Source organism: Anthonomus grandis, chromosome 22, assembly GCF_022605725.1.
Source record: "Anthonomus grandis grandis chromosome 22, icAntGran1.3, whole genome shotgun sequence".
NCBI classification, from domain to species: domain Eukaryota; kingdom Metazoa; phylum Arthropoda; class Insecta; order Coleoptera; family Curculionidae; genus Anthonomus; species Anthonomus grandis.
In genome coordinates this window covers 8,337,235-8,361,270 of record NC_065567.1, presented here as the reverse complement: position 1 = coordinate 8,361,270, position 24,036 = coordinate 8,337,235, and the positions used below count along the sequence as shown (strand labels likewise).

General features: G+C 31.8%; 1 protein-coding gene across 1 annotated transcript; it reads right to left on the bottom strand.

The window, feature by feature from the left end:
- Positions 1–1,676: 1,676 nt before the first annotated feature.
- Positions 1,677–23,037, bottom strand: LOC126748779 (polycomb group RING finger protein 3-like). Its single transcript, XM_050458228.1, has 3 exons — positions 22,725–23,037; positions 22,511–22,663; positions 1,677–2,302 (listed from the first exon to the last, which is right to left on the bottom strand). Exons 1-3 carry the CDS (start codon positions 22,921–22,923, stop codon positions 1,890–1,892), a joined length of 765 nt encoding a protein of 254 aa, XP_050314185.1. The 5' UTR covers positions 22,924–23,037; the 3' UTR covers positions 1,677–1,889.
- Between the last annotated feature and the right edge of the window lie 999 nt (positions 23,038–24,036).

The window sequence follows — 24,036 nt, the reverse complement described above, 5'->3', positions numbered from 1 at the left end:
TTATTTTCCCTCGAATAACCCACTGTAATGGACGGATTATGTTTACCACAAATAGAGAAAGAGGACTCATCTGAAAACAAAATGTTACTAATAAACATTTCGTCCCGATTTGCCCTTTCCAATACGTCATGGCAAAATTCCATTCGCCTCTCATGGTCCTGTGGGAAAATTTCTTGAGTTTTTTGCAACTTATAGCACTTGTACTTATTTCTTTTTAAAATTCTTCTAACCCTTAAAGGCTCAATACCCGTTTCTTTGGCAATGGTTGTACTGTTGCAAGGAAAGTTCATTTCAGCAACAGCACAAACATTAACCTCTCGAAGCTCCTTTTCTTCGCCTAGCGGTCTAACAATAGGTGGTTGCTCATTTGCGTAGCATTTCCAGCAATTTTGCAAGCACCCAAAGGTCTCAAACCTATGGATAATTGCAAAAATTGTGCTGCGTACGGGAATGGGTCGATTTTCGAACGTGAATGCAATTCTGCCTGATATTTCATCGACAGAACTGCCGGCATAATACCACTTAATAATTTGCTTTTTTCCTCAAGAGAACACATTTTAACAAGAAAATGGCGAGCGGTTTTAAATTTAATCTTTGCTGATTAAGCAGGAAGCTAGGAATAAAAATAACGTTAAACGTTTAAAATGCAATCTCATATTGGCGGTGCAGTGTGGTGGGGATAAGAATAGTCTCGTTTTTCGATGAACCAGCGGAGAGCCGTGCGGCAGAAATATGACGGCAATGGCAATGACAAAAACGGCATGTATTGTGCCCTCTGTTTGTCTCATGCGGACTCCATATGTCCCCTCTCGCTTACGCTCATAGACTATTTTCTATAGGCGAGGTTTGAATGATTATATCTGCGTTTTTAAGCGTTTCATTTTGGTTGTTTATTTTTATTTTAGGTAACTTTATTCTTATAGGGTCCACTTTAATGCATGCATTCATTTATTATGACTGCTGGCGGAGCCCTACCGGAGGTTTCGCGAAGCAACGGGGCTCCGCGGAGCACACTTTAAGTAACGCTGGTCTAGAGCGTTTAGACGTCCATAAAACGATAGGAAACTCACGGCCGCTTAAAGTTGCACTTTTCATTTTCGCTTAAGCACACTGACCGGTTGCATCTTGTCTTGCTATTAAATCGAAATTTTGGAGGATAGACTTTTTTGGAATAGAATTTCTTAAAGCGATAGATGCTTATGCATTTTCAGCAAAACAATGGTTTTTATTAAGAGCATAAAATTAGATAATAAAAAATCTTTTAAAATTAACTAAAAAACTTATTTTTTTTAATCGAAAGTACCTACTTTTCAAAAAAATATGTTCTCTAGAGCTAAAAGTTATTTCCAGTATTTCTCATGGTCGCCCCCAAATTAATAGATAGATTAAGTAAACATGTAGTTGCTGACCTATATAATAATAGACAAAAGTTTATAAAAAATATGTATTACTCTATCTATACTTACTCAATAGATATTTTCTATCTTCGTCCAACCCCTTTCAAATTTTCTTTCATTAGCATGAGACATACATATACTTATACATATACTTATGTATATACTCCTAGATGATATGTATCGAGAAAATAATACAATACTGTAAAGCTACATTTTTTAAGGCATTACAGTGTTTACTCCGGAAAAAATAACCGATATTAATAAAAAAAAGTCATCAAATTAATTCAATTTGTACACAATATATGATATATTTAATGTAGAGCAATCATTGCACTAAAAAATGTAATCTAATTAACTTTAAAATAGTATAGTCAGTAAAAGTCTTGTGTTGATCATACACATCTTACAAAATATCACTTTCACAAGTCTTTGATCCCATTTTATTTCAAATAATTTTAAAATGTTCGTTAAAAAATTTTAAAAAATCGTCATTTAAATATCTATCCTAGGTCTATACTGTAGAGTCAAAGGTGGATTTTGAAATCTCCAGCGAGTAACATAAACAAATTTTAAAGTATGATCTTTACCAAGCAACTCATCATTGCACAATATATCAATGTCTCTATACTTGTCCATGCCATTTAGCACTTTCATTGCAACAAATTTCTTCAAATGGAGAATAGTAGCTTGAGCAGAACATCTTATAAACCTCCTTTTTAAAGTTTTTAGACTTGAACTAATACATTCAAGGCACACGTTCACTTGTTCATCCTGTCTGTGATAATCCGATTCTGCATGAGGATCTGGTTCATGATCTCCATTATTATCACCATTAGTGAGGGGTATGTCTTTTGGATTGGGTAACCTTCTCAATCTGTAGAATTCTCTTTCACTTTCTAATTCATCTATTAAAATATAAAACTTGTTTGCAAATACTTTAAACATAAAACATTTTTATTATTTTTGAAATAATTCTTAGTTTAGCTAGAGAAAATTCATTTACACATCCAGTTTTTAAACTAAGTTAGCTTTAACGCTAACAAAATGTTACCTACTATAAATGTTATCTACCTAAATCCGATTTAAACAAACAACATGATTTTGTAGTTTATAAATGTGTTGTTACTATGGGACAAAACTTAAGCTGTATACATTTTAAATTTCGGTGATTTATAAAATTCTAATACTTATAGTAATTTTTTATAAAAATATTTATGAATTTTTATGTTACTTCTAGCAGGAAATATTAATTTTCAATTATATTACTTTTATCTTTGACGCTAGAGCAACTTATAACTAAGATGTCAAATTTTTTAATTCACAAAGATATCAATTTATCTTTTAGCATGTACCGCAGACAAACATGTTTTCATCTATACATTTTGAAATTTATGCCTATTGACGAGAGAGCTATATTATTCTCTAGAGTTATATTATCTCATTTAAGTGATGTTTTCTTTTATTTGTGTTATGCAAGCTAACAGGATATTAGGTAGCAAAATGATTAGTAAAAAAAATCTAACAATACATATTGATTTGAAAGAAATAACACATGAGAATAACAACTATATTCGCCAATAAAATTATGGCCCGGATTTTAAAGACTCTGTGGGCTTAAGAAACATAAAATGTAGACTAATTATAAGTTAAAAGAGCAACTAAATTATTTACTGTACTACTAAGAAACAGATGAGGCATATTAAGCGTTGCGAAATTTAATAGGTACTTGTCAGAATAATTCATGAAATTTAATGTATTACTATATTATGAGTTACAAATTTTAAATGACGATATCACTGCCTTTAGTGTAATCTACGTAAATGGTTTTTAATAGTATCTTAGACGCCAAAGGACAATATCCTTTCACGTTTAACGATAAGATCTTCCCAACTAAACCACCAAATAATAAGAAAACCTCCGTCTCATGCATGTATGACTGACTATTTGCCGAATATTGGCTATCAAACGAAATTTATGCAGCCTAAAATTCAACAAAATACTAGTATCGCATTAGAACTTCGGTTATCATTAAGGCATATACTCGTATTATCAAATTTCATGCTGGTGTCAAACACCACCCTTGATTTAGTTGATACCGAAAAAGCTATTTCTTGAAAAATGTACAGAACTACACGAACGGCGACATTCATCTACTAGGTATATCAATTTCTTAGATTTTTTTATAATATGTATACAGAGTGTTGTTTGTTTGTCATAATTTGAAGATGATTTACTGGACCGATATTAAGTCGAAAAGCTTATACAGTGACCGCCTAAAGTTCCGCATAAATTCGATAAAAATTAGAGACATGATTTTTTGAGAAAACGCTCGGACCCGTCGATTTTTATTTTAAGTTGCGCATTATTTCACATAAATTTTTGTATACAGGGTGGAACACAAAAAAGATATGACGTCATCGGTCATTTTTTTAAATGGAATGCTATATTTTTTATTGCATTTATGAAATATAGGCGAAATTCCAAGCAAGTTTCGTATAACACACCTTATCTCAGTATGTTATATAACAGTTGAGGGTTTCCAGGCTACATATTTCATCGCATCAGCTGACGATGTTTCCGCTGGCATGTAGCCAGGTGATATATTTTTATTTCCAGTATTATGTTAACTATGATAAAATTTATTTTGGATGAGGATGAAGTCACTAAATTTTCATTTTTCGTGGATCAAGATCAAGTGAGATCCGGTATCCGGGCTACATCTTGCCCTACAGACACTATTTAAAAATAAACAATAAAATAATTTTTTTTAAATATATATATATAGATTTCCATCAAAAGATATATTCAAGTAAATGAAAAAAAAATAGATACACAGTGAATGCAGAATATGCACTGAGAGTGTATCGAATCATTTTATTAACCACAATCAATGAATATTATCCTAAAATTAGCAACTGGCAGAAAACAAAATTATTTAGTTCAGATTTTGTTAACTTGAATGTATATTTTTAATGTTTGAGATTCCATCAGAGAACATTAAATATTCTGGGAACAGTGAATAATTGACTTTAAATAGCTGAAAAACTTATGCTTGGCCTTATCAATGATGGATTTGTCACAAATCTGGTCATATGTATCATACGTATGTATACAGGGAGTATATATTCGGGAGGAAAGGGAAATATTTTGGGAACATATTCAGAAGGTCAAAATAAGATAAATTAACCCATAAGTTTTAATCCGATTCTTAACCGTTTCTGAAATAATCGGCTCTAAAGTTTATTTGTAAATTTTTGGAATAATTACGTTCTCTGTATTTCAAACTCACGTTGCAGGTATTTCATCATTGTTTGTTAATACATATTTTAATTGACTGGTAGTTTTGACAAGCATGGTTGTCAGTTTGATTGATTCTGAGCGTTTCAATTTGAAAAGAGCAAAGTTTCCATTAGGTAATGCCTCACACATTCTCCCATAGGGAGTATGCTGACATGATATTCGTGTATGGTTTCTGTAATGGTAGCGCATGACGCGCTGTTGATGAATACCGACGTCGTTTTACAAATCGAAGACTTTCTAATCGGAAAGTTTTTCAGACAGTTTTTGCAAATGCTCAGGAAACAGGAATATTTCCAAGCTTAAGAATTAATTCTCAACGAGAGGCGGGACTAAATGTGGAAAATGTTCTGGATATGGCTGAAGAGAACTCGGGTGTTAGTACGAGGCGGATTAGCATTAGGATTAGCGATTAGCATCACATGTGGACGTTGGGAGGCACTTAGGAAAAACGGTTTTAAGCCTTTACATATTCAACCGGTTCAACATCTTCAAGAGGCTGATTATGGCTTAAGGGTTCAATTTTGCGAATGGATCCAACAAGATCGAAGCCTACATAAATACATTTTATTTAGCGATGAAGCTCATTTTACCCGAAATGGAATTAATAACCGACAAAACAAACATCGGTGGCCAGATGAAAATCCTCATGTCACATTTGAACGAAACATCTATTCAGTGTTAACGTGTGGTGTGGAATGCTGAAGCCAGTTGTTTGGTCCTTTTGTATTAGATGAGCGTCTTACTGGAGAAGCATATTTACGCTTTTTCCAAGACCATTTAATACACATGTTGGATGATGTTCCGCTAATTGTTCGACACCGAATGTATTTTCAACACGTTTGGCCACCGAGGTCACCAGACTTAAATCCACTGGATTATTGCCTCCTTACACCAGTAGAAACCGTAAAGGGACTCCACAATCAAATTTTGAATGCTTCAAATATTATTAAAAACAATCCCCAAGCAATTAAACAACACGTGCAACACGAGCGCTTAAAGTGCTGCAGCTTGCCTTGAAGTTGATGGGGGTATTTTCGAAAACATTTTAAATTGGTGAAATTTTGTTTTTTTACTACTATGTATTTGTTTGTGTTGCTTTTAAAATAAAAAAACTTCAGAACCGATTATCTCCGAAACGGTTGATAATCGGATTAAAACATATGGGTTAATTTATCGTATTTTGACCTTCTCAACATGTACCCAAAATATTTCCCTTTTCTCCCATAGTAAACGAATTATTGATGCCTTTGAAACAATAAGAAATACTCCCGGAATTTTAGAGCGAGTAAGACAATTTATGAGAAGACGAATGGAGGCTTGTACTGCACCGGGGAGTGCGCATTTCGAGCACTTTTTATAAAAAAAAATATTTGTTTCTCAGAAGTTTATTGTTTATTTAAAAAATAATTAATTATTATGTTAATAAATGTTAAATAATTTTTTAACCAATTTTTGTATTTTTATAAACCGTCATTCTTTAATGTAAATAATTGCTCATCAATTTATTGAAAAAACCTCAATAACAAAGTTTCAACAATAGCAAAACCAGTCTACCCATGCCGCTTAAAAAATGTCCTAAAACAAATAGTCACAGCCTACTACTTAATATTATCTGTTTAAATTTTAATTATTACGTTATTGGTAGCCTTTTATTAATCGGTGATTTTCTCAAAAACTATTCGTATTATCAAAAAAATGCAAGAGACATAAAATTTTCTTGTGATGGCTGTAGCTTGAAGGGGGTGCCTTTTAAGACCCATGTTTATAGGAAAAAAAGTCTTATTTTGACTTCAGGAATACGCCCTTAAAATATATGTAGTGAATTTTGAAACACCCTGTATAGTCACAAGTTTTAGCTCCATATCCTAAGATATGATCGCAAACTTTATTAGGAGCCATAACAGGTATAGGTGACAAAAAATAAGCAAAAGCAGAAAGCAAATAACTTTTGGCATTTTTAATAAATTCTTTGAGTTGACTTAAGCTATGGATTTGAAGAGTAATAGCTCCTTCCTTTTCTTTAGAGTAAATGGAACCATTGCGAGACCAAATAAAAGAAAAATATATTTTTAAGTTGATTTCCATCTTCTTAATATATTTAAAGATATAGGTATAAATTCTTCATTCAAATATATGTATATTTCCACATTCACATGAAAGTACATAATAGTAATCCACTCCATTAATATTGTATACATTTTTAAGCAGCAAGCTTTGTTAGGAATCTTTTACCCAGAGAATAGAAATAAATTCAAGACAGCAAACAAGTACACAGCAATCATTCTAAGGCTGTGCCTAACATCCCTGCTGATGATGTTAATTAATAATTTTTATACCGAAATTGCTGAGAAAATCCACAAAGATCTGGGTCCGCCATCAGTAGATCCCATTAGTTATTTTTTTTACCTGATAATGGGGTTCATGGTTAATTTTTCTTTAGACCTACAGACCTGGCTGAGCTTAAACAAATATTACTTTCTATGAAATATAAAAAATCAGGTGGAGAGGATGGGCTATAACTTTAGACCCATACCGCTCTTGTCCACACTTTCAAAAATCATTGAGAAGATGGTCAGGAGTCAGAAGTGTGGTGTATTTTTTAGAATCCAAGAATATTCTTAGTGCTTCTCAGTTTGGCTTTCAGGAGAATAAAAGCACTCAAGATGCAATGTACAATCTTTTGAACGATCTTTACTGTCAGATTAACAGTGGAGCAGATTCTGCTGCCGCGTTTTGTGACTTGTGTGTGGGGTCAAAGTTTTCTAAATATAAAACTGTCGACTGAGAGTCCCTCAGGGGTCTGTATTGGGACCGATACTCTTTCTCCTATATATAAATGACTTTACCCAACTCTGTATCCAGGGAAAATTTACATTGCTTGCGGATGACACGACCATTCTCTAGCATGGTTTTGATATCGACTCCCTACGGAGAGCCATAATAACTGATCTTAAACTTATATTTCAGTGTTTTAGGGCAAATTTACTATCTTTAAATCCACAAAAGACTAAGCTATTATGTTTTACAAATTACCATAGCCTTGATAACATTCTTGTTGCCAACTGTCCTGTACAGCAGTACTGTGTCAATAAATTTCTGGGTCTAGTTATTGAAAAGGTTCTTAAGTTTGGGGAACATTTACTGTCCCTCAGCAATTGAGTTTCTGCAGGCTGTTTTGCTGTTAGAGTGGCTTGTGAAGAGCTTGGAGGGAACATTGGAAGGACAGTATATTTTTCCCTGGTTAAATCCCATCTCAGGTATGGCCTCTGCTTTTCGGGGAGGGCTAGTAACTACCTTCTGCAGATTTTGTTTGTTCTTCAGAAACGTGCTGTGAGATATATATGCGGGATATCGCCTAGAGAGTTTTGTCGGCCATGCTTTATCAAAGATAGTATTCTTACTATCTACTGCCTCTACATACAGGAAGTAGCATGCCTGATTTTACTAAATCAACACAATTTTATCACCCAAAATCCGAGATATGTTACTCGCCAACATGGTAATTTACGTCTTCCTATACCAACATCTGCTTTAGTGAAGAGACTAAAGCACCATGGCGTACTTTGCTCAAAACTTGAATGATGTGGTATCAGGGGGGTGGCATTGGACTTGATTGTGTCATACCTCCGGGGACGGGAGCAACGGGTCATGGAAACAAATAGCGCTGGAGTGACATTTGCATCAGAAACGAAGTGTTTAAAAAGGGGTGTTCCTCAGGGGTCTATCCTGGAACCACTCCTTTTTTTAATATATACAAATGACCTTGTTTGCGCCACTGATGTCGATGTGGTGCAGTATGCTGATAACACCTCCTTGAACTTCAGTGAGAACAATCGGGAAGCATGTATTGCTAGAATGAAAGAAGCCTTGGATGGACTGGGAGGCTGGTTTATTGAAAATAACCTTATTTTAAATGTTGCAAAGACACAGATTGTTCATTTTTCACAACAGGAAACAGACTTAATAATATTGGGCAACTCTGTGGATTCGAACAGAATTTTTATTTTGCAAAAGAAGTGCATCCGTATTGTGTTTGGTATGGACTATCGTGATAGCTGTAGAGGAGTATTTAAAGATACTGGCATTCTTACAATGTACAGTCTTTATATTCTGGAATCTATTAAGTTTCTAATTAATAACATTTAATTTTTTTCTGATAGAAAAAGAAAACATCAATATGAAACCAGGTTTAAGGACAATCTAATAATTGAGAAACCAAACTTTACATTTATACAAAAAAACGTTGTCTTTAACATTCTAAAGATCTGGAATGTACTCCCTCTATCCTTTAGGCAGTTACCTCCCAGTAAGCTTGTTTGTAGGCTCAGGGCATTTTTGAGGGACAGGGCATACTATGGTATTGATGAGTTCTTTCAGGATGGTGACATGCATGAAGCACTAAGGAAAGATCTAAAATAGGCTTACTTTATTCTAGATTATTATACTAGATTCAGTTTCAGTTTTTATTCTGTTCTGTTTGTGGTTGTATTGCTGTCAATGATGTTTCAAAATTGTAATTGTCATTTTCTATTTTATTTATTTAAATGTATTTTTTTTTGCAAAGTTTTAAATTTTTCTAAGCTATTATAGCTAATATTTTAGGACACGGTCCATATCCCATCTGGGGTCTTGTAATGTTACGATTATTTATTTATTTATTTATTTAGCAGTTTATTTCCAACGGGTAAAGCCCAGTTACAGGAAAATCTACAATTAATGTTTTGAAAGTGTAAACAAGTATTAAATTACTATAAATTAAATAACAAAAAGAAAGAAAAAAAAAGATAAATAAGGAAAACTTAAATTACTATAGTAACATCATGTATATATCAAAATTAAAGGAGATGTAAATTAACATTAGAATGAACAAAGAAAGGGATTCATGGGACAAGGGAAAAAAGGAAGAGAAAAGGAATTATGGTAACTGTTGGTTTGTCAGAGACAAAACTAGATCCTTTATGGAGCATACAAATATGTCACAGGTTGATGATACTGAATTAAAAATTCTGCACATTTGATATACGGGATCCTGAAACCTAATGTTAGTTCTGGCGCGATCTAAAGTAAAATTGCTCTAGAGGCAAATCGTGGTACATGAAATAGAATATCGTTCAAGAGAGGAGGAGAATTTATTTGATTATTGACCAACTTCCATAAGAATGTTACAAAATGAATTGTTCTCATGGCCAGAGATTGCAGATTAAATCTACCTAACATCAGATCATGATCATGTCCCCTAACAGGATATATTCCATCCTCACGAATATAAGAAACTTTAAGACCCTTCTCTGAACACTCTCGATGTAGCCAACATGGCATTCATAGAAAAGACACCACACCAAGGAACCGTATTCCAGTCTTGATCTAACAAAGGAAACGTACAATAGTTTTATTGAGTTTGAGTTGTTAAAGAGTCGGCTATTTCGAATGACAAAACTTAGAAGTTTCAACGAGGAGGTCACTGTCCAATATGTGGCATAAATGTGAGCCTATCGTCGAATACAATCCCTAGATCTTTAATAGAAGTACTTCTACAGAGGATTTGATTGTCTATATTGTAATTAAACAAAACAGGATCCTTGGTTCGGTGAAAGGAGATCACACAGCATTTCGAGATATTAAGACATAACTGATTTCGACTGCACCACCCCCTAATTAGGTCCAAGTTACTCTGTAAGAACAAGCAGTCCAAGATACTATTGATACACCAGAATATTTTCAGATCATCAGCATAGGTTAGTCTAAGGCAGGAAATCGATTCTATAAGATCATTAATATAAAAGATAAAAAGAAGTGGGCCGAGATTGGATCCCTGTGGGACTCCAGAAGTTGAAACAAGGGTATTAGATCTGCAACCTTCCACCTCAACAAACTGTAGACGGTCAATAAGGTATGACGAAAGCAACGAAATTAGCCTTTCTGAGAAGTTGAATTGCTTGTTCAATTTTTCCAGCAGAATGCTATGATTTATCTGATCGAAAGCCTTACTGAAATCAGTATACATCACATCAACCTGACTTTTTCTATCGAGGGCCGAAGAAATAAAATGAGTCACATTACAGAGGTTAGTGATGCACGACCTTTTAGGAATAAAACCGTGCTGATCTATAGAGAGTAGTGATTGAACTTGGGGAAGAATTCTGTTATAAACAATAGTTTCAAAAGTTTTGGAAAAATTGCAAAGTATGGAGATAGGTCGGTAGTTGTCGATTCTGTTTATATCATCTTTTTTGTGAATTGGTATTACTTTAGCACATTTCCAGACGCCTGGAAATTTGCCAGTTTTCAAAATAAGGTTAAAAATATGACATAAAGGCCGACAAACATGCAGTCTTTAGCCACAAAACTTGGAACCTGGAAACTTGGAAATTATTTTATGTAACATTGTAATATTATGTTTTTGGGCTGAATAAAGAAGTAAGTGAGATCAGTTTTGTATGAGGGTATGAAAATTTTTAACCATGTGGCGAGAAGCATTAGAGAGGCAAAATCTACTAAACAATTAAAATTACTATTAAAAAAATTCTTATGTACTCGGGCTTACCATTCAGTGCTTGAATATTTCAATGACACTCATAATGTAGCTAACTATGTGGAGAGATGCTAATGTTAAAAAGAATAGTATTAGGTATATATGTGCATATTTAATGTTCAATGTTATAAGACTTTTGTATATTGTGACTTTTTTTAATTGTAGTATTATATTATTCTATTTTGTTAGACACAATAAGGCTTTGTTTATAACATTTTTTTGTTGAGAACAATAAAGCATATTTGAATTTGCTAGTGAGTTTTTTTTATAGGCACAGCTTAATGCGACAACGGTTTTTTGCTTATATTAAGTATAATCATAAAATAATATGACTAAATTGACTTGTTAAACTGTGTGGTAAGACAGTGTGGTATAAAATTAAGAATTAAATCGTAGTAGAACACACATGAAACTGCAGTTTAAATTGAAGAAAATTCAATTTGATATACTTAGTTTAAGCATTTTGCATATCTGGAATACACCGAGCTGAAATTACCAAAAATTAATTAAACTGCTATCAAAGTTCCAAAATAAAATTGACGATTAATATCATATAATCTTTTTTGTATTAATAACAAAAGCAATTCACCTATCGATAATATGATTAGTACATGCAACGAATGCTATCATATAAAGAGTAAAATCTCTGATTTTTTCAGTGGGTATGAAATTTTTGCAGGTTGAGTGCAACTTAAATCAGCATCATTATCGAAGTCCTATTTAATTGCGATATTTTGGTTTAATCACTTTTTATTTTGTTACTTGTTATTTTTCCTTTGCATATTATTACCATTTTAGAAATCAAATCAAATAAAGCTTAATTATCCTGAAAGCAAAATCTCTTTGGCAAAGCTGGGAAATTAATATCACACAAAATGCCGATTAAAAGGCACAAAAAGCATTAATACAAGAGATAAAACATGAATAAAAATATAGCAATGAATCAAATTAAAATGAAGTAAAAATTTAGATGGAGCAAAGGACAAAAGATAAAATCTCAATAAATTAAATTTCTACATGTTACATAACACATACATAAACTGTGATAAGTTCTTAACTCTTCTAAATTTAACATAATTTTTTTGAATTATAAAAAGTTCAGTTTTTAGTTAATGTAAATAAGGGAATGGGTAGTGGAAAAAAGCGTGAATTCCTAGTATTAACTATGTCTGATTTTTGTGGTGGACCAAAGATGCTGGGCCTGTATTTTCTAAATATTAAACATACTGACTCCCAAAAGTCCCAATGTAACTGCCCCAGAAAGCAATATTATATCACAAAAAAATTGAGATGGTCAGTGCCTGAAGAGCTGGAAGCATAGGAAAATCATTATGGAAATTTGATACTGACCGCAGTGTTTTAATTCTTAATATCTAGACAACTGATAGTAACTCATTAGCTGTAACAGATGTGAAAGAAAAAGAATATAAATACTGAACATAGGAAGATTAATTAGGAGTATTATTAGCAGAGATATTTGGATTGTATGTAACAAAATCACTTTTCACTTGAAGTGACTCCTTGAAAGTCATTTCAGATTTCCCTCTGCTTATTAGAAGATTTATTTAGGGAATTTCTAGTACATACATAAATACATAGCTTCGTTAATTTAATAGTTTTCCTGGATATATTCCTGTAGTGCTCTATTCCTGTTATAAAAAAAATATTATTTTAGAAGAGATCTCATATTATGAGCTGGCACTTTTAATCCTTTAGAAATCCAAGCAAAATGAATCATTGAATCAAGAAATCAGACAAAAAATAAATAATTTTCCCATAACTTTTTCATAAAGACATAGTAAAAAAAAAGCAAAACCTACAGTATCACAGGTGCAATATTTAAAATATGTTTTAAATATTATATATATATGACACTGTATTTAATGTCTATACTGTAATAAATTAGAAAATAAACAATATTAACAGGCTTTACTTTACAGTTTATAAAGTCAAATCAGAGCATATAACATTAAAGCCTGTGAATGACCTGAAACAGGAATAAGGCCAAATGAAATTAAAAGATGTTTTGGAGCCTGTACATTAGGATTAGTGTCATCATTAAAGTCTAAATTAAGATGATAACAGCTAAAATAACTGTTGCATTTACTAGTAAATTATGCACAAGCATATCCAGTCCATTACAAAAATAACATTAGCGTTAGGGGAACAATAAAAACATATATATAATAATTTTACAATACACAGTAGGAAATTCCAAATTTGTCTTGATGCCCAAAAAAATTAAATTTATTTTAATACTAGAAAATCATGCTGGTTAGTTATTATATAGTTGATTAATAGTAAGCACCCCCCCTTGTTTAAAGCTTGATATACAGAATTTTAAAGCTACACTATCATTATTAATAAAAAATTAGTTCAGCTTGTTTATTCAAATTCAAGTTCATTATAATAATTTTATATTATTTCTATTCACTGACTTTTGATCTTAAATATTGAATATTAAGAAGAGGCTTCAACAAGCGTTTTTCTTTCTAAAAATCCCCATCTAAAGTGCTATTTCATTAGCAGATCTGCTTATATCAGAAAAACATTTATACAGGGTGTCCCATTAATACTGGTAAATATTTTAACAGCAGATTCCTCTCATAAAAATAATGAGGTTAGGTTAAATTTTCCTAGACCGAAAATGAAATGCAACCAAGATACAGGGTGATAAACATTAAGTTTTTTTTTTTTAATTTTGCTCATAACTTAAGCATTTGTTCTTTGTTTTTAATGAAATTTGGTCTGTGGGGGTTTCTTTATATGCCAAATATAAAATTTTATTTTTTTTAAATTCTCATCATAGAGAGCGCCACCAGCCTTATTTTAGTCTTTTTTAAACTCCATAACTTTTTTACACTTTGTATAATTTTTATTATAAATTTCTATTCTGCAAGTGTTTTTCCTTAACAAAGGTATACCTTAAAAATGTCGCTAGGATTTACCATTCTCGAGATATTTGGACTTAAAACTTGCAATGCGCTCAAGAAAAAATGAATATTTTTCTACTTTAAGTTGAAAAAAAAATAAGTAGGCTGTGTCTAACAAAAAAATGAAAACAAACAAAGTCACTGTCACTGTCACGATTTATGTTTTTTTAGTTGCTGTGGCGCGTTATACCTCACACGATTAGTTACTTTATTACCCTTTATTGCGTTATTTTTGTTAGTTATTAATAGTTCTGTTATTAATTGTTACTTGTTGCGTTAGTGTTAGTTCCAGTAGTCTTTATTAATTACTTTAGGTTAAGATGCCTAGACATCAATATTTTTCTAATTCGGAAATGCGAGATATGGTTTGTGTTTATGCCCAAGCAAATTACAGCGGTCTAAGAGCTTGTCGACGTTATGCGCAATTGTATCCAAATAGGAGGCAGCCAAATTTTAAACTCTTTAAAAACGTTTACCAGAGACTTGGGGAAACGGGTTCATTCAGGCCAAAGCGAGATGTTGGGCGTCCAAATAGGCGTAATGTGGATCAAGAAGAAGAAGTGTTAGTCCAGGTTGCTAAAGATTCAGAAATAAGTGTAAGGCGTATGGCGGCAAGAACTGGAATTAGTAAGTCCTTAGTTTTAAGAATTTTTCATAGCGAGCGTCTTTATCCATACCATTTTACGCCAGTACAAAATTGGAGACAGATCTTCCAGCGAGATTAGATGTCGCTCGCTATATCCAGGAACAACAAAATCAAGATCCCCTATTTAATAATAAAATTATGTTTACGGATAAAGCGACTTTTACCGACAGGGAATTTTTAATTTTAGAAACAAACATTCATGGGATATTGCAAATCCAAACCTCATTACCAAAAGACACTTTGAACACAAATTTAAAGTTAATATTTGTTGTGGTGTTATAGACAATTTTTTTTAGGACCTTACGAGTTACCTCCAAATCTAAACGGTGAATTATATTTAAACTTTTTAGAAACAAAACTCATTGATTATTCTCATTTTGCTAGACCCGTGAGAGAATATCTTAATGCTAATTTCAACTGGATAGGACGTGGAAGTCAAAGACCTTGGCCCGCACGAAGTCCTGATTTTAACCCATTGGATTTTTGCGTATGGGGATACATGAAATCCATTGTTTTCGAAAATCAAATAAACACAAGGGAACAATTATTAGAAAAAATTCAAGCCGCTGCTGAGTCATTTCGAAATGAGCAATTATTTTTTAAGATTCTGAGGTCTTTTAATAAAAGAATTTTAAAATGTCTTGAGACAAATGGAGGCCATGTGGAACATTTATTGGCAAATATTAATAATTTTTATTTTTAAGTAATTATTTAAAATGTAATATAGCAATTTAAATAGTTTAAAATATGGTTTTCATGGATGTCTTTAAAATCTTTAAATGTAAATATCTAGAAAAAGAGTAATCCTAGAGACTTTTTAAGGTATACCTTTTGTAAGCAAAAATGCTTGCAGAATGCATATTTAAAATAAAAAATAAAATTATACAGGGCGTAAAAAAGCTATGGAGTTCAAAAAACCACTAAAATGTGGCTGGGGGCTCCCTCTATGAGATAATTAGAAAAACCTAATAAACTTAGATTTGGCATATAAAAAACTCCCAAATGCCAAATTTAGTTATAAACAAAAAACAACTGCTAAAGTTATAGATAAAATTAAAAAAAAAATACTTAATGTTTATCACCCTGTATCTTGGTTGAATTTCATTTTCGGACTAATGAGAGGAATCTGCTATTAAAATATTTACCATTATTAATGGGACACCCTGTAATTCATACAGGTTAAATTCAAAATGTTAAATTAAGTAGGTCTATGTTCCAAACACCAGTATTTCTTCAAATATCATAAATATTACATAAACTTAAATTAAATGTTGATTTTTATTAATAGAACTTATATGGCATTTGCCAGAAATATTAGAAAATAAAGGATTGACAAAACCGAACTTTGCAATTACTTTTTTTATTAAATTTGAGTTGAAAAAGTTGTCATCAAAATCTCAAAAAAGATTGGATCTAGAGTTGGACCGAAGTATTTAAATATTTGTTGCACTTGTAAAAAAACATGCTGTAGATTGGATTTTTGATATTTGTTTAAACTGTTTGTAAAACTATATTAAAAGTATTTAATTAAATATTTTTCATCTTTCATTGCTTTTATCTAATTACATTTCAAATATTTTAATAAATTGAGGTGGTTTTTGGTAGATACCCTTCAAGTTTTAGTTGTACTAGTGTATTATGTTAGCAAAATAAAAAAAAAGAATAACTAATGATGAAGCTATAGGGGCTTTTTATTAATGCAAAATTAAGAAAACCACCCTGCACAATTCACAATTTATTCATATCATAAGTGATCAATTCTGGAACACCTTAGTTTTCCCTATCACCACCTTATGTATATACAGTGAGTCCTGGAATGCCCTGTATTAAATCAGTAATAAGATCTATGCCTCCACATGAAGAGTGCACAGGAAGAGAGATCAGAGCGATAAAAACTAGTTTTTACAAAATAATGAAAACAAAGTACAGTTTACAGAGTTTAGAAACCTAGTCTACAGATTCCTATTTCATAAATACAGCTACTTCATAAATACATCCACTTCTGTAAGTTGTGGTGATCTTGAGAAACACTTGGCATGGTAGTGAATGGACATGGTTTCTTATAATAAGTATTCAGGTATTTTTTCCCAGTTTTTGAACATCACCAACTTACAGAATGGATCATTTTTTTTTAAATAACTACTCGAACTCTGATTGTTCTTATTCTACATTTATAAACTCGCTTAAATGCTATGACTGTGATCTTAGTATGTCAAAAACAGGGCCGAGCCGTGCCGGGGGTGCAAGGGATGCGCCGCACCCGGGCGGCGCTCATTTGGGGCGGCAAAATATCCAAAAAATAAAATAAAAAAGCGCCAAGTAATGAAAAAAAAATTATGAATAACAAAAATTTATAAAATTTTATTTTATAAAACCTTTAATTAAGGCGCCAACAGAATACAATGTTTACTGAAACCGAGCATTGTTCCCCGAATCGTTGCTATAATAATAATAATCTATATAGATAAATAAATAGGTACCAGGACCAGGTAATAAAAACAATAGCACCGCAATTATGGTGGGTTCAGCCAGGGCGGCGCCGGTGCTGATGATGTTATAAGGGCGGCGTAATTAAAAGAGCCGCGTAAAGTACCACCAATAGTAATTCCTCGATATTTATTTCTTGCGGAATTTCAATATATTCCATATATCCATATATAATACTTTTGGGTAATAAATAATATGTAATTTGGAGCTGCAGAAATAAGCGGGGGTGTAATGTTTAGAAATTCCCACCCTTTTATTTTTAATTTATTTTAATTTGCCAGTTTTAAAGCGACTTGTCGATTAGTGTTTATTTTTAATACATTTTATATAAAAATTGTGTTTGTGTTGTTTAAAAAAACGGTAAGTTTAAAATATTTTATTAATATCTTCTAAATATTTAGAACTTCATGCCTTAAGCAATTTTTCATTGAAAAAAGTAATGTCTGATTTTTGTGCCAATTCTAAAAAAAATATTTGTTGATTTAGATGGCTGATGGTCGAAAGAGGCTTTCTGGTTCCCAATACCGAAAAAGGAAGCTAGAAAAGGAGGAAGATGACAGGCGGTTAGCAGGTTCGTTAAAAAAGTTTTTTGCGTCATCAACGAACACACAACCGGCACAACCTCAACCTTCAACAAACCAAAGGCCCGGATGTTCAACCTTTGACGTCAACTGAAGCCGATGCCGATGTAGAACAACCAAATGATGGAGATCAACAACCATCAGGAGATGAACTGAAACCAGATGATCACTCGACGAATACGCCAGCAAATACGCAAACTGAGAACATTGAAGCTATTCAGGTAAATGAAGAACGATTTAAAGATCCAGCATATTGGCCCGAAATATTAACGGATAATATTAGATTATTGATTTTAGGAATAGGACCTGTTCAAATTAAAAATATTAATTATCTCATTAATAATTTAAATAGATGTTTTAGCGCTGCTTACTTTGAAAAAAAATTAACTAACAATGAAAAAGTTCCTAGAACCTGGCTTATTTACTCAAAATCTAAAGATTCAGTGTACTGTTTTCCTTGTAAATTATTTAAAGTTTCTGATAATAGTTTTAATGAGGGGAATGGCTATAGTGACTCGCGACATTTATCTCGGACTTTAGAAAGACACGAAACCAGTAAGGGGCATTTTGAAAGTGTTAGGAAATGGCTTGAATTTAAAAAATCAATAGAAAAAGGTTTAACTGTGGACTCTATCAATCAAAATTTATTTCAAATGGAAAAAAAAAGATGGACTTCGATTTTAGAGAGAATAATATCTGTTATCCAGTTTTTAGCTGGACAAAATTTAGCTTTTAGGGGTAATAGTCAAAAACTATTTGATAAGGATAACGGTAATTTTCTGAAATTAATTGAGACGATTGCAAAATTTGATTCTGTAATGGCCGAACATATTGATAGAGTCCAAAAAGATGGGAACAAAATGCCGCATTATTTGGGAGATAAAATACAAAATGAATTGATTTTTTTAATAGGAGAAAAAGTAAAAAAGTTTATTGGTGAATGTTTAAAATTATGCAAATATTTCTCAATCATTCTTGACTGTACACCTGACGTTAGTCACCAAGAACAAATTACCATTATTGTTAGATTCGTTTTTATTGATGATTGTTCTAAAAGTATAGAAATTCGTTCGAAAAACATTTTTTAGGATTTTGTAAAGTTACAAACACTACTGGTCAGGGGTTAACAGATTTTTTATTAAATTATTTAAAAGAACTGAATATTGATATTGCCGATATGAGAGGTCAGGGCTATGACAACGGAGCAAACATGAAAGGCAAGCACAATGGCCTACAAAAAAAAATTTAATATTAATCCTAGAGCCTTTTTTGTACCCTGTGCCGCCCATAGTTAGTAAATTTAGTAGTTAATGATGCAGCAAAAAGCTCTCTAGAAGCAACTAATTTTTTTAGCATTATTCAGGAAATATATGTCTTTTTTTCAACCTCAACTTACAGATGGAATGCTCTCTTAAAAGAGCTGCCCAGACTAACACTAAAGCCCTTATCGGATACCCTCTGGGAAAGCTGTATTGAGGCAATAAAAACTCTTAGATTTGAGTTAGAAAAAGTGTATGATGCTCTGTTTACGCTTTTTAATGATGAAAGCAGAGATAATGAAACAAAGAATATTGCAATGTCCCTAATAAATAAAATAAAATCATTTAAATTTATTTGTTCGTTAGTTATTTGGTACAACATTTTGGCAAAAATTAATATAGTAAGCAAAACACTGCAAAAGTCTAATGTTATTTTACCAGAAGCTGTACAGATGCTAAAAGAAATCAAATTATTTTTGACACAAATGAGATCGGAAAACGGGTTTTTTGACATGATAAATGAATCTAAGAAAATTGCGGAAGAAGTAGACGCCGAAATTTCCTTGCCAGCCAGTCACTCAATAAGACCAAGGAAAAAAAAAATGTTTTTTAAACAATTTGAAAGCATTTTCCAAACCCGAAATAATGACCTATTGTAAGAATTTAGAAGCTAGATTAACTGACCCTGAAACAAAAAATATGGACATAAATAGATTGGACCTCTATAATGAAATCGACATATTATTAATTTACATTAATGATAGAAATATTTTCTCGGCCAAAGAAATATTAATATATCTGGTTGCTAACGATTTAAAAGGCATATTTCCAAATTTATTCGTAGCTTTAAGAATATTTTTAACAATGCCAGTCACTGTAGCTCATGGGGAACGCTCATTTTCCAAACTAAAATTAATAAAAAACTACTTAAGATCCACAATGAGCCAATCAAGACTATCAAATTTATCAATAATAAGTATTGAGGAAGACATTGTTTCTAATTTACAGTAGCGGCCAGCAAATTAAAAACGATACAATTTTTAATATTTTATGCTAAAATCATACGGTATATTTTCTATTTGCACATAAATGTTTTTATCACTTCATGCTAAGCTTGCACATGCATAAATATTTGGATTTGAAACAGGTTTGGAATCTGATATTTTAACAATTTAGAAATACCTTGGGCAGCTAAATACGACAACAATTCATCTTTTGTTTTTTTTTATCAATTTTTATCGAATGTGAATGTGTAGCATTTATTTATCATTTAGTTGGTGTCTCACTTAAGTAATACAAGGTCAATATAAAACAAACGTTATGGGTAAAAAAAAGAGTTGTGACCCTGAAAAAAGACAAGTAATTTTAAATTTGATTCAAGAAGGTCATTCATACAGTAAAGTTGCAGCAATGCTAAAATGTTCCAAATTTATGGTTCATAATGCTATTAAACATTATAAAACTCACGGCACGGTTAGACATGTACCTAGGAAGAAAAGGCCTAGAATAACAACCGCAAGAGAGGATAAAATTATGGTACGTTTAGCAAAAAAGTCGCCCCATTTAACAGCAGTAGATATCAGACGTGAAATGTATGCACAAAACGATCCGAAGCCATCAGTAAGAACAATTCGCCGCCGACTTAATGAGTTTCAACTATTTGGAAGAGTTTCCCGAAAGAAGCCACTTGTCTCAAAGAAGAATCGTAAACTCCGATTGCAGTTCGCACGCGATCATTTGAGTTGGACCCTTACCCAATGGAAAAATATACTTTGGTCGGATAAAACAAAACTTAATCGCATCGGATCGGATGGTCGTACTTACGTACGAAGACCACCTGGTGAGGAATTAAATCCAAGATTCACAAAATTAACTGTTAAACATGGAGGTGGTTCAATCATGATGTGGGGCTGCATGTCATGGTATGGAGTTGGACCAATTTATAAAATAGATGGAATTATGGATCAGGAAAAATACAAATCTATATTAGAAAATGTGATGCTTCCATATGCAGAAGAAAAATTACCTATTACCTGGAAATTTCAACAGGATAATGACTCCAAGCATACAGCACATTCAGTAAAAAGGTGGTTTGAACAAAACGTCGTTGATGTAATTGAATGGCCCTCGTGTAGTCCAGACCTCAACCCGAAAGAGAATCTGTGGAATGATCTTAAAAGAATAATTCAGCCAAAGCAATTTAAAAACATGGACGAACTAGTGAAAGGTGTTCAAGAAGCTTGGTATTCCATCCCAATTACTCGCTGTCAAACTTTAATAGAATCTATGCAAAGAAGATGTCTAGCAATAAAAGAAGCTAAAGGATATCCTACCAAATACTGATTTTTTTTTGGTGTAAAATTAAAATATTGAATTCGTTTTTAATTTGTTGTCCATTAATTTTGTAAACATTTTTTTTCCCTAGATTTTTGAATAGATTACTATTGATTTATGATAGAATGTGTTTAATATGTCTAACTAATAACTATAACTAATAACTGTCTAATTAGGTAACATCTACAGTGGCGTAAAAAGGCAAGAAAAGTAAATGTTAGCATTTAAACCAGGGTTCTAATTACTTTTTTTTAATTTCTTTAAATTAGTATGTAAGTAAAATATATTTTCTTTAGGTGTTTATATCGATGTAATTACATATTAATATAGAAATACTTATATAAGTAAATTATATATGCTTTTATGTATATTTTTTGAATAGATAATATTGATATATTGATTAATATATGTGTGTTTCAAATTTAATTCAATATGATTTTTTATAACACCCTTTTTTTTAAACGTTGTACTTTGGTAAGAGCATTTTTTAAAACACTTTTTATAAAAATCACTGCAGAAGGGGCGGCAAAAGTAGCTCTTGCACCCGAGCGGCAAATACCCTAGGCTCGGCCCTGGTCAAAAAAATCAAACCAGTACAGATAATGAGTCAGTACAGACAGGATAAATAGCATTTACTTTTTTTTTTGTGAAAATGCACTCTGATCTCTTGTATTCTTCCCTGTATTCTTCTGATATTTAAAAAAAGATGTAACACATGGTCTGAACACTAAATATGAAAGATAGGAAAATGCAGAATTAGAAAATCCAAAACATACTGAATGTAGGAACCATATTTATTATCTGAGCCCAAGAATATTTAATAATCTTCCAAGAAATATTTTTTGCTTTTTTCTTTTTCTGTTTTTTGTGATATATTTAAATATATGATAACCTTCAGTGAACACATAAATAAATCTTTGAGAACTGGAGTTGAATGAAATGAATTTTCTCCAACTAAATAGAATGCACACACACTCGTAAACATTAAAAACAGTTTAGTTTTTTAAAATTTACTACCTACATTTAGTCTGAAATACTTACTTTTTTGCAAATCAGGCACTAGCTTATAGACAATATCTTGCATTGTTCGATCAAAGCTGATGTATTGCAAGGGATGTGATTGATGTATAATTATCTTGCATGTTGGGCAAGTGTTGTTTTCCTCCAAGTGCTTAACCAAACAACTTTTACAAACTACAAAAAAACACAAATTAAAAAATATTAAAAAAATATTTTATATGTATTTTCAACTTACATGTATGCAAACATTCAGTTACAGTAGTAGCATCAATTAAATAGCCTCTGCAAATCTTACATGTAATGTGATTGTTTAAAGTTTTTAATTTGATTTTTCTTTCCATCATAATAAAATTAAAAACATTATTAAAAAGATGAACAACCTTACTATCCAAGAGACCTGAAGCTGAAAACAAAACTACCATACCACATACCATAACAAAACTCACATCATCAAATAAATATATGATACTATGTATTGTATTTTATATTATATTGTTTATATATCATATAATAAAAATTATAACATAAATAGATACATGTCAATAAGGCTATTACGGGAGACGTATTATTGACGTAGATGCGTACGCCATAAGAATACGTATATATATGCTTAAACAAGGTAAGAGAGAAAATCCGACATACCTGTCAACGAGATGAAGCCAAAATACTACTTTTGGTGACAGCATGAGGACCCTTATATTTTAGTATTCTTCTCGCTATTTCTTAGGTTTTTTTTAAATGGTACTATCAGAAAAATCAAAATACAAGTGTATTTAACAAACCAACGTTATTCTAGGTTACACTATCCTTTAATAGAGATACTTTCATTTCTGTCAGAAGGCATATCAAAAATCTAGGACAGGCCAGAAAACCGTGTAACTCCACTTTTTGTCGAAAATTACATTTTAGTGCCAACTTGTAGAGAACGCTTAAATCTTTATACTAGCAAAATTTTAAAATTAATTTGGACGCCCAGATTTCTGTATTTTGTATTTAGAATTGTGTGTAAATCCAGCGTTGGTTAGATTGACGGGAAAAAAGTGTAAGTCCGTAAAGTACCGTTATCAACAAGGTTATATGGTAGGAGCTCAGTAGAAACTTAAAGTTTTTACCAAGAAAAAAGTTAATTTAATTATTTATTTGTGAGAATTGTGACAAAAGGTAAGTTTCTGCATTAGTTATTTACTTTTTCTTCAACAGTGCCGCTAATGATTTGGAAATAAATTAAAATTTTGTCAGGGTGTGGAGATACATTTTATTCTAAAAACTGGTTTAATGGATATAGACGATTTTCTCATAGGTCATTTTAATCGTCGTTGTTATGGTTGGAAAAGGTTTATTAGGACAAAAATACTCTAATCTTTAATTCTTAGAATAAAGAAGTAGCCCATACTTTCAGTAGCGTTTTATTGAAAATACAGTCTTCTCTACTTATATTGAATTGATATTAATCAATAAAATTATTTTTGCCTACATGTTTCGCACACAGAGGTGTTCATCTTCAGGGCTATATTATTCTGTTCCATTTTATTTATAAAATTTTGATT